The sequence below is a fragment of the Petromyzon marinus genome, chromosome 1 (genome assembly GCF_048934315.1).
Source record: "Petromyzon marinus isolate PM22_M1 ecotype Great Lakes invasive population chromosome 1, UKy_Petmar_22M1.pri1.0, whole genome shotgun sequence".
NCBI lineage: Eukaryota > Metazoa > Chordata > Hyperoartia > Petromyzontiformes > Petromyzontidae > Petromyzon > Petromyzon marinus.
Genome location: NC_133667.1, coordinates 17,406,544 through 17,418,516, shown reverse-complemented (window position 1 = coordinate 17,418,516; position 11,973 = coordinate 17,406,544). Strand labels below are relative to the sequence as shown.

Here is an 11,973-nt window from a genome sequence, read left to right as displayed (position 1 = left end):
GCTGCCCGCGTTGAAACGGCTGTACGCCGCACGGACCTGAAACACTCAATTTCCCTGGACAAGAATCCTGGGTATAAACATTGTGGGTTGTGACACGGTATGTCAATTGTGAGCGTCTCCACACAAATTAAATACGTTGAAGTCCCTCTTGTCAATTTGCCATTCCAGACCAGTTATTTTTTTTGCATCGGCGTTTGTATGTTACACGTACGTTGAACTTATTTTGCACCGTTTACGTATAGATAGCCAAGCCCGTGCTAATCGTAGGTGCTGGGGAAGGACAACAAACGAAACACAACAAAAATATATAGAGGCATTGTCAGAGTCGGGATCGAACCCACGACCTCCTCCTGTATACCTGGCGAGGTAGTTAACATCTCTACCGAAAACGTGAGAAGACTGGATGGAACTGCAATGTTCAGACGTCAATTTACAGCGTGTGTGTGTGTGTGCGTGCACGTTGAACTTCTTTTGCACCGTACGTACATCCAAGCGTTGTTAAACGTAGGTGCCGGGGACGTACAACAAACTAAACACACACAACTCAAATTACACAGGCATTGTCAGGGTCGGGATCGAACCCACGACCTCCTCCTGTATACCGGGCGAGGTAGTTAACATCTCGATCGAATACGCGGGAAGACTCGATGGAACTGCAGTGTTCAGACGGTCAATTTAAAAGCTATTCGTCAGGGCCCCACAGGTTGAACATCACCTTCTTATCCAGGCCCCACAGTTGTGAAGTGCCAGTCTCCAACTTAAATTCGCCACTCTGCTGCCCCAACCCCCGATCTGTTTCTGGGCTTCAGAATCTGTATTTAGAGCGGAGGAAGCTATTTTTTTTACCCACATTTTGCCAGTATGAGCTTTGAAGGGTCATTGCCCGAAACGTCGTCCATTGTACGTTTGTTCTCTTTTAGGGCAACGCACCCGAAGTGTCATTAACGCGTTGAAACGATTGTGTTGTTTGTGCGTGACTGCCATCTCTTGATTGCACTATGCAACACGATTTTTGTTCCTGAGTAGTGTTATTTTCTAATTGCTTATGCCTCAAAAGTACAGAAAATTGATATTATTTCCCACAAACTTTGCTTTTGTGACCAGGACTTTGTGTGAAGGAATGACACACATGCACACCGCGTGTTCTCATTGAAAATAGGTACATTAAAATATATCACTGTCCTGGTCACAAAAGCAAAGTTTGTGGGGAATAATAGACATTCTCTGTACTTTTGAGGCATACGCAATTGGAAAATAGCACTTACTGCTCAGGAACAATGTTTTGTTACAGTGTTACATGTGTATCGACAGTTCAATGTTCACGTGCCATTTCTGTTGAGGGACGACTGCTGTGTGTTATCTTGGTGTTGGACTGTTTTGTTATTGTTTTCCCTGCCTTTACCTGGTCTTGCTACATAGGATTTGCACAATTGTTTCATGATTTATATTCAGTTACTTTTTTTTCTCTCTTTTGCACTCCCATCGTTTTTGTGCATTGTTTGCTTTTTGTAACTCGCTGACCCTCCGACTGGACACGTGGTTCAAAAAGAGCTTCATGGCTCATCGGATTCCTCCTCCACTCTAAATACAGATTCTGAACCTGGGGCCCCCCCCACCGCACACCCCCTCCACCCTCCCCTCCACCCCCCCTCCACCCTCCACCCCGCTCCGCCCCCCCTCCACCCTCCCCTCCACCCCGCTCCGCCCCCCCCGGCCACTAGTTTATAATCGACCAATCTGGCGGCCATCTTGCTACGGGAGAACCTTTGGTTGAGTCAACGGAAATCCCCCCCCCTCACGAAGACGTCACGCCACTCCGCACGCCCAACGTGTGCCGCCCCCCCCCTTTCCCCCCTACGCAACATGGCCGCTTGATGGCTTCACAATCCCGTCCGCGTGAAACTCCACTCCACGTGGACCGTACACACGTGTGTGTGTGTGTGGCGCGTGGACCGTTTGCCGGCCTTCATAGCCGCTCGCTAACAGCACTTGCCCCCCTGCCCCCCCAAACAGGTCTATTCAAAGTCGTCGGCAGGCCCTTATGGCGGGGACGGTCGTGCCGGCAGAGGTGCTCGTGTGCGCCGGGGCGGACGAGTCGGCGCCCGGCGGCGGAGGCTGCGGGGCGTGGGACGCGCGATCGGGCGCCTCGCTCGCCTCGTACCGCGGCGGCGGGGCGGCGGCGCGGACTCTGTGCCTCGCGGGAGGACGCCACTTGCTGGGCGCGCAGCGCGGCAAGAGCTACGTGAACGCGTGGGACGCGGGGCGCAAGGTGCGTGTGGCGGCCCCTTCTCGCCTCGCCGTGCCCGCAACGCCTCCAGTCCCTTGTCAAACAGGTCCCTGCAGGGTGGGCTGGTAGGGACATTGGAATTTTGCGCAATTGTATTTTTACGCCCCAACAGCACGAGATTTCACTTCGTTAAAGTATTGAAAGGGGACGGACGGACGGACACATTAATCTATTGCAGGCTGGTACACTCAGTTTACAACTTCGTTCCTACCAGTATAATAATATAATATGTATGCGCTGTGCGTTGAAGTTCTTTGGCATCGTACGTAGTCAACCGTGCTTCATCGGAGTATTCGGGGGGGGGAAGGACGACAAATTTTCACAAAAAGCGGTTGGAAAGGAATGTGTTTTCAACCTCGGTGACTTAAAAAGTGCGTAGCTCCAGTAGCTGCCGAATATCGGAAGGAAGAGCGTTCCAGACGGCTGCCGCAGATTAACGGTGACAATAATAATCATCATCAGTGACATGCTTATATAGCGCAAGGCTATCACGGTTCCGTTATGTTTCACACAGACGGGGTATCGTCTGCCAGCAAATCCTTTTCAATTTATAGCGTGCACACAGTTGTCGCTCGCTCTCTCGAAGAGAGAGAGCGAGCGACAACTTTGAGGCACGACAGGCGAGCGGGAAGGCAGTCACCCGCAAACAACTGACCAAGCTCTGCGGTCCTCGATATAGTACGGTGTTATTGGAAAATGTATTGTTTACATGCGGGAGGAAAACCGGAGTACCCGGGAGAAACCCCACACGTGCGAGGGAGAAACACTCTATTTCATACAGACGGAACAGATGGAAGGGTATGAGAATAAGTTTTACCCTTTCTGGCAATAAAATGGTTGTTAACACTAAACATAAACCTTTTGCAAGGAATCATATCTGCATGCACCACATATACGTGTGGTGAACATGCACACAAAAACATTCCCTGGTAGTATTCGCAGTATCTTGGAGGAGTCCACATGCTTTGCTGCACTGCACTCTGCTGGCGGGCCGGGGTATGGTATCGCGACGCCCACGGGAAGGGAGTTTCAAATATTTGTGCGATCCCCCCCAACCCACTCCTCCACAGTGCCTGAAGGCACAGCCGTCACTGTGGTGGTGGCATCATAGCAGTGTGGGTCGGTGTCATTGTTTATCGCTGCCCTAGCTGTAACTATTAAAAAAAAATCCTAAAAACTATTTTTTATTTTACCAGGTCAGGTACACTGAGCTATGTGGATCTTTTTCAGAAGCCACCTGGCCACAAGTGATAGCTCAACGCAGTGGCTTATCACGTGGAGACTAATAGCACCCAAATACTCTAAACGCGTGGAGGACCGGGAGAGAAATGCACGCAACCATGGGGAGAACACACAAACTCCAAATATACAGCAAGCGTCGGAGCTCCAAACCCTGCAGCTCTGATTGTACTTGTTGAGTCGGCTCCGTGTCTGTGGTCGATCTCTCGCTATGCCTCCCTCCTTCCCCCTTTACACAAAGCAGCAGGAGCAGCTGCAGCAGAAGCTCGTGTGCCCGGGCCCCGTGTCGTGCCTCGCCGCCTCCCCGGACGGGCTGCACCTGGTGGCCGGGATTGCGCAGACGCTCTACCTGTGGGAGGTGAGCCGCCACCCCTGCCTGGGCCGGCTGGGTTCGTGCCCTGTACCGGTGTGTTCTATGACGCGGTGGTAGTTACGTTCCTGAAGAACACGTGCTATGGAAAATTCGCGTTATAATAAATAATATATAGCGTAGGGGTAAAGCAGAGTCAAAGATAGCGCTTGAGGTGCGTACGCAGGATCAACAAAGACTGTGGCGAATGGGTAGCATCCATAAGGGATCCAGTAGCATCCTGCCTTGTGCGATGCAACGCCGAGGCAGCCGTACTACCGATTATTCCTACTCGTGCAACGTAGTTCCATTGACTTAATCGCTTTATATCCAATTTGCAAGGATAATGATTTGCATGTCCGGGGCCCTTGCTTAAATTTATTCGGCGGTAAAAAGTGCCTTGCATCTCATCTCGACTGTTCTAGTGAACTACTACGGTGTAGCCAGGAGAACCCCCATTGGCAGCTATCTCTGTGCATCGCAGGGTGAATGCAGCAGCGGCCTGTAAGTGGGAATTAGTCTGCTAGTAGGGGGCGATGTTGTGGTGTGGCTTTTCCCAATTTAGTATTTCGGTGAGCATGATGGTAATGCCATTGGTTGTGATGAAAATTCTGGTGTTAGTGGTGATGATGATGTTGGTGACGCCATCGGTGATGGTGATGCCATTAGAGGTGATGAAGATGCCGGCCGATTAATAGCGTCGGTGGGGTAAATCGCGGATCTTCCCACATTCTTAGGTGGCGTGGAATGGGACCATTGATATGAACCGAACGAGATGAGTTTCTGCCATGGCTAACCACAGTTGCAAGGGATAACCGGTACCAGCCCTGCCCCTCCCCAAGATCGATTCGGCTTTAAATGAGTTCCCCGGTGTGTCAAAATATTGGCACTGGGAGTCACAATAGCAGCCTGGCATGGTCCTGGACACACCACCCCCTTTTGCGCAATAGGGGGCCATCCATTTAGTACGTACGCATGGAGGGGGGAGGAATGGGGGTTAACCCAAATGCGTACGCTTGCGTATGGGTGATCTAATGACAATGTACGTATGCATAGGAAACGGGGGGGGGAGTGTGAAGCCTCGATAATAATTTGTCTACATTGGCCTTCAAATTGGTTAGATAGTCTGGCGGTGGACTATCTGTTTTCTTAAAACACGTTAATAGTGTCGAGACACAAATAGAGGTCGCTGCGTTGTTGCGCTAGCCCACGGGAGCCTCCATTGGAGGTTTGAGGGACACGTGACCGGGAGCGGGGAGCTCCAGTCACGTGATACAGCAGGGGGAGCGCCGAGGGAATTCGGGGCTCGTTTGTGGGGATCAACTGAAAGGTCTTCGCTCTTCGCTCCTCGTTCGTCGTGTAGTCTTGACGGGGATTTGTGGGTCAGGCAGCATGTGTGCTGCTGACCCGTTCGTTTAGTTTAACTCGCACGCACGTAGCGACCGATAGCTACACCTAGCTAGACGACTCGGTGGTGTTCCTAGTTTGTTTATTAAACGTGTTGCCTCCAACTTATAGCGTGTGCGCCTCCGTGTATGTTACACACTACACTGGCGTCAGTAGTCATTAATCCTTGATCTTTTCTGAGTGGATTAAATATTGGCCGTTCTATAGGATTCGGAGGGGGGGGGGTGCGTCAAGCGCACGTACGCAGGTGGAGGGGGGGGGGTGTAAAAAGTACGCGTGCGTACAGGGAGGGGGGGAGGGGTCAAGTTTTGGCAGGTTTTTGCGTACGTACTAAATGGATGGCCCGTAGGTGCTCGCTAACAGCACTTTTACCCAACAGCCCGTGTAACTATGATTCCAAGGGTCTTGTGTGTTTACTTGCTTTTGTAGATGGGCGGGGGCTCCCTTCTCGCCGTGCTGTCGCGCCACTACCAGGACGTGTCGTGCGTCTGCTTCTCTGACGACGGAAGCCACTTCGTGTCGGGGGGCAGAGACAATCTGGTGCTCGTGTGGAACGTGGGCAGGTGTGTGCACGTGCGTGTTCATATGTATACGCGAGACAGCAGTTAGAGCAGTATGGGGACGTGCGGCTCTGAATGTTGGACCACAAGGGGTGAGGATTGTTAGGTGGATCCCCGGGGGATCACAAGACTGGAACTGGTTAGAAAATGAAGAGGTCAGGAAGGAGGCAAGAAAACCTGAAAGTCGAATCGGATGGCGAGGACGTGTCGTAAGAAGGCATGGAAACCCCATGGGAAGAAGAAAGGTGATGAACATGGAGCCACCAGGGCGGAGACTGATGGACAGGCCGAGCAAGAGGTGGATCGAAGTGGTGAGACCAGGACGTGAAGGACTGGAGTGGACATGGATGTGATGACCCAGGACAGGAATGAGTGAAGGAGAACCAGGAAGGCAGAGCCCACATGAATGGGAATAACATCATGGAGGAAGTGAATAATTTATTATCGTATTTACGTCGTAGTTGTGTTTGCGGTGTGCAGTGTGGTGCAGACAGGCAGTGCGGAGCCACGCCACGTGTGGTCCCAGCACACGCTGCCCATCACAGACTTACAGTGTGGCGCCGGGGGGCCGCTGGCCCGCATTGCCACCGCCTCTCTCGACCAGACCGTCAAGGTAACCGCTCCGGAGCTCCCACGGCAACCACTGTCACGGCAAACCACTGCAACGGCGGCCGTGTAGACACGATTGAGTGGTACTATTGTGGCGGTGAAGTGAGCGGTGGTAATGATGTCGGTGGTGGTGAAGGAGGTGGTGAAGTGAGCGGTGGTGGTGATGTAGGAGGTGGTAGTGGTGGTGATGGAGGTGTGGTGATGTGAGCGGTGGCAGCGATGGAGGCAGTCAAGGCATTGGTAGTGGTGGTGCTGATGGTGATGCGAGTAATGGGGTTTGTGTTGATGGCGGTGGTAATAGTGTTATTGGAGCTGAACGTGATGTAAGTGATGGTGGTGATGGTGTCACTCGAAATGACGCTGATGAGAATGATGATGGTGGTGGTAGTGGTGATGGTATTGATGGCGGTCAAGGGTGATGACGGAGGTATCGACACTACTCGGATACCGTCATGCTCAGTGCAGGTTGTGGTGGTAGTACAGTTGCTGTTGGCAGTGCTACCTGTGATAAGTGTAATTGCTAAGAATGCCATCAATTTATTATTTTATTCTCATTCTACGTGACTTTACCGAAAGAACCAAAGAAAATGCCAGCAGTGTTTATGTAAGTTTCTGGTGTTGATGGTGGTTGTGTAGCTTGCTGATGTGAGTTGCTGGTGCTTCTGTCCCAGCTGTGGGAGCTGGCATCAGGCCGCCTGCTGCTGTCGGTGCTGCTTTCCGTGGGGCTCACGGCGCTGGCACTTGACCCGGCTGAGTACCATGTGTTCTGCGGTGGCGTGGACGGTGCCATCTACCGCATCAGCCTCTACAACACGGTCTGTGGAGCTGTGACTACCACCGCCACCAGCACCACATCCGGCACTAACATCACCGCTACCATTGCCCCCACCACCCCCACCACCATGCTCATCATCACCATCACCACTGCTGTGCCAGCGCACAGTGCCATTGTAATGGCAACAACTGCCACCATCTTCATCACCATCGCTACTGCCACCATTGCAACCGACACCATGATGACCACAGCTGCCACTATAATCATGACCACCACAACCACGATTACAAACGCCATTACTGCCGCCACCACCACTTTCAACTGCACCACCGTCATCTTCACTGCCGTCAGCTTCACCACTGCTGTGTTGCTGTTGACGACGGCGACGATGGTGATGACGGCGATGGTGATGACGGCGATGGTGATGTTGTGCGTAGAACCACGAGCGGACTCTGCGGGTGAACGAGGACGACGAGGAGGCGGTGTTTCGAGGACACACGTACGTATCTCTCAAGGATTCTGCCGCGCGGGATCGTGGGCACCCTCTGCTGTGAGATGCGAGTTTGATTCCGCTCTGTGCGACAGCCACTGGCTGCTGCTGACTTAATTCATACTCCGCTCCCCGTATATGTTTGTGCATGTGGGGATTGGCACCTGGGTCTGTCCCATAACCTACTGTCAGCAAGCCTTTGACACTTCACGTAGCCTCAAAGTGTACCTGGCCTGGCACAGGTGCCTTGGTGACATCGTGACATCACCGTCGCTTATTGGCGAATGGCGGAAATTAGTATTGGGGTAATGGTAGTGTAGTGGTTAGCGCAGTGCTCTATGAACCCGGTTTAATTTCCACTCATGATCAACAACAATGACAACGAATATCTGAACTGGTTCTGGGCCTCTCCTAGGTCGAATCAGCCTCAAATGAGTACCTGGTGTGATGTGTAAACATCAGCAATGGGGTGACAAGTGGCTGGGTATAGTGCTGGCCAATCACTCCCTCGTGTGTCGTTCTGGCCTTAATCAGAGGTGCTCGCTAATAGCACTTGCCCAAAAATTATGTTAAACGCTATACAGGTGATCTTTATCTTTGTGTGCAGCGGTGAGGTGCGCTGTCTGTGCGTCACCATGGACGGGTCCCTGCTGGTGTCAGGCTCCCAGGACCACAAGGTGTGCGTGTGGGACGTGGCGAGCCGGCAGTGCCTCCGCACTATTACCATGAAGGGTACGCCAACACCAACCACTAACAGCCGCCATCCTCAAATAAGTGGTGATGACGTCACCATCACAGCCGCTCGCACACACTCGCTTTTCTCCAGTCGGTCTCTCGCTCGATCGGTGCTCCTTGGCACTTTCTCGCTCACACTCATACCCTCTCTACTCTCGCTCGCTGTTAAGTCCATGTGTATTTGTTTAATAAGATGAGACCTCAGGAGACCAGGATAGTCGAGTTTACGACATTTTGATGGAAGCGTGATTTAGGGACATTTGTGAAGCGATAGAATTGCAAGTCTTGATTTGAAGCTTTCGTGACTGCAGGAATCCCTACTCTTTGGTTATTTTGGTAAAGTCACGTAGGTGGAAAAAACAATAATAGATCACGACGTTTCGATCGCAACACAAGCAACCGTCATCAGGTGTGAAACAAACACAGCAGAAGGACTGCTGACGTAAATCGCGCACTGCTAGTGTTTGTGGTTATCGCACGACACCCACACTCTCTCACCCCTGTTCACCCTCACTTGATTTCACCCTTGCTCGCCCTCTCAACCCACTCACTCCCTCACCCTTGCTCGCTCACACCCTCTCGCACACACTCACCTCTGCACCCTCTCTACCCTCGCCGGCTCATTCTCGTTGACGCCTCCACTCTCGCTCACTCGAGCTAACGCCCACTCGCCTCTTGTCCGTTGGCACTTTCCTCTGCCCTCGCCCCTCCCTGTGTTCACTCTGTCGCTACGTTCACCATCGCTGCCTTCCGCAGGCCCAGTTACCAATGCGCTGCTCGTGCCGCCGCTGCCGGGCCTCGTGGACAGCGAGCCGAGGCCGGCGCTCACTCTGCCTCGGCTGGCGCGGCATCTGGCGGGTGCCGGCGATGACGGTGCTGGGGAGGGCGGCGCCGTAACCGTGAGGTCGGCGAGGTCGCGGCACATGGTGAGGTCACATGGGGAGGGGGGGGCGGGGGACGGCGGATTGGATGGAAGGGCGACGTTCGGTGGAAAAATGGATCGGTTCATTGATTAAAATCAATTCTTATGCCACACAAAACGTGCGTCTGATCGTGCGTGTGAGAAGTTTTGTTGTACATGTAAATCGCGCACTGATGTTCCTTGACGGGTAATTAAAGGCAAAAGTAATTACATAAACGATACAAATGAGATGACGTACAATAGATTCTTGAATGGGATGATTCTGAATCGAGATGATTTAATGGGATCGGTGAGGGGGTTCAATCATTGGAGGCCGAGTTCCTCGGCTTCCGGCCACAGCCTCGGGCCACCCTGTGGCGACTGCGCGAGTCTGCAAGGGTTCTGCCTTCTTAAGCCAAATCCTCTTCACGATCTCCCTCACCTTAGGAGTGACGGCCCGTCGACGCGGCAGGTTTTTGTGCGGTCGTCTATAAAAACGCTGCGTTTGTCCATCAGGGAGCGCAGGAACGCACGCTCCTGCAGGAACTGACGCAGCTGCGCGATGCCATGCAACATGGAATCGAGACGGTAGAGACTACTTAATGTCACCCCGCTCCCATTGCTGCCCTATTCCCGCTGCCCCCCCTCCACTGCTGCCCCCTTCCTGCGGCCCACCTTACACCGCTGCTACTGGACATCTGTGAAAAAAAGCTTTATAGCTCATCGGATTCCTCCAGTATAAATATTCTGATTCTGCCCCCCTTCATAATGCTCCCTTCCACTGTTTGCCCCCCCCCCCCCCGCTACTGCTGCATCCTGTCTGCTACTGCCACCTTCCTGTTGTCCCGTGCTACTGCTGCCCCATGCCACTGCTGCAACCCCTTCCTGCTGCCCCCTTTCTACTGTTGCCCCCCCCTCCTGCTGTGGCCCTCCCCCCGCTGCGGCTCCCCTACTGCAGCCACCCCCACCTTTTATTGCTGCCAGCACCCTCGTGTATTTATTCTACATGGTATGTTCATATATGTATTTTGTGTTTGTCGTGCACATGGTGTGTGTATAATTAACATGGTGTGTGTGATGTAAACGGGTGTGTGATGTACGTGGTGTGTTAAAGGCTACGTTGGGGGATCTTTGTCTTCGGTGTGTGTGTGTGGTGTTGAACGCGGTTGTGCTATGTGGGATGCAGGATGGGTTGGCAGACCCCGAGGGTCAGCGCCTTCTCGCCTCGGAGCTGCAGGAGGAGGTGCACCGCCTGCGCACAGCCAACACCGACCTCTACAAATTCGCCAGCACCCAACTCCACCCAGTCTGACATTGCTGCAACCAGTGCCCGCCGGCCTCCTCCCACCCACCCACCCACAATGCCTCGCGTGCTCCACCCCGTAACCACGCCGGCCGGATGCGGCCGTCGGTCCTTCGATCGCTTTTTTGTTACGTGGAACTGTGACGGCTTTGCATTGGGGGCTCATTGTCACGGCTGTGTCCCATGCGGCTCTGCCGCCGCCGCACGGAGCTGTGGAACGAGCGCCTCTCTCGTGCTACGCGAGGCCTCTGTGAGGAAGGCGATGGAGTGAGGGCCCGAGGTGAACTGTGAATCTCCCCCACGTGATTGCTAAGTGTGGACGTGTCTTTTGTTTTTGAGCAGCACTTGCACATCGCCGGGACTCGATTTTTACAAAGCGTTTTTTAAATCGTTTCCATTCTTAAGAGTTCTGTAAGTGTCTGTTTGCACCATATGCCGAGGATTTTAAAATTAAAGCCTGGAAGCTGCTGTGGTTCTGTGTTTGTCAATTGGAGGGTTCGGCCTGGTGGTTAGTTGGGCCCGAGTAAGGCCAGCATATAGCCACAATGGGAGTGGGGACGTGGGCCCAGGCCCCCCAACTCCCGGCCGAAGAAATTGGGGCCGGACACAGTGTCGTGAAAAATCAACTCTTTAGAGATGCGATTACATATTTTACTCGATTACGATAACGTGGAAATCATTGCCCCTTAATCCAAACTTCTAAAACAGTGCAGGCCTTGAAAAACCACACGTGTAAAAAAAACAAAGCACTCAACCTTTGTGAATTATGCAAAAACCATCAGCAGTTCCTGAAGAAGTCCGCACCTCCAATTAGCACGGTTGGCTATGTACGGTGTGCAAAAAGGTTCCACATACAAGTCCATTGTGGTATGCTTAAGTCACCAAGGCAGCAGCTGCAGTTCTAGACGGGCACCTGGAGAGTTTACAATGTCACCCTCTTGGCTTGCCATTGGGTACGTGGAACCCACATTTTCTGGGATGTTCACCCAGGCAAGGGTCAGCTGGCAGCGCCTTCCCTCTTTCTCAGCCCCGTTCACTTTTAACAAAGATCCCCCGTATAGCCTGAAAAGACTGTTGGGGCAAGTGCTGTTAGCGAGTAGCACCTTTGAAGGCCGGTACAGCACAAGAGGGCGTGGGTGGCCAAACACCGCGCCCGGTCGCCTTTGTCTTGTTAGTGGCGATGTTTACTACACACCGCACCAAGTGCTCATTTGAGGCTGAGTCGACCTAGGGGAGGAGGCCCAGGACCGGTTCAGATAATCGTCACTGGTTTTGGCGGTGAGTGGCAATCGAACTGGGGTCCGTCGGATTCCTTGCT

The 11,973-nt window shown here is 52.9% G+C and overlaps 1 protein-coding gene across 1 annotated transcript; it reads left to right on the top strand.

The window, feature by feature from the left end:
- The first annotated feature begins 1,843 nt into the window (after positions 1 to 1,843).
- Positions 1,844 to 11,123, top strand: WDR18 (WD repeat domain 18). The gene is made up of 10 exons (XM_032959331.2): positions 1,844 to 2,269; positions 3,771 to 3,884; positions 5,712 to 5,845; positions 6,323 to 6,455; positions 7,123 to 7,266; positions 7,664 to 7,725; positions 8,324 to 8,448; positions 9,208 to 9,377; positions 9,869 to 9,940; positions 10,539 to 11,123. Exons 1-10 carry the CDS (start codon positions 2,042 to 2,044, stop codon positions 10,662 to 10,664), a joined length of 1,308 nt encoding a protein of 435 aa, XP_032815222.2. The 5' UTR covers positions 1,844 to 2,041; the 3' UTR covers positions 10,665 to 11,123.
- Positions 11,124 to 11,973: the final 850 nt, after the last annotated feature.

Bases quoted from the DNA above. Each gene is read 5' to 3' on its own strand.
- WDR18 (XM_032959331.2), top strand. From the start codon at position 2,042: ATGGCGGGGACGGTCGTGCCGGCAGAGGTGCTCGTGTGCGCCGGGGCG. The intron at 5,846-6,322 runs GTGTGTGCACGT...TGCGGTGTGCAG, and splicing joins CTCGTGTGGAACGTGGGCAG to TGTGGTGCAGACAGGCAGTG. The intron at 7,726-8,323 runs GTACGTATCTCT...CTTTGTGTGCAG, and splicing joins GCGGTGTTTCGAGGACACAC to CGGTGAGGTGCGCTGTCTGT.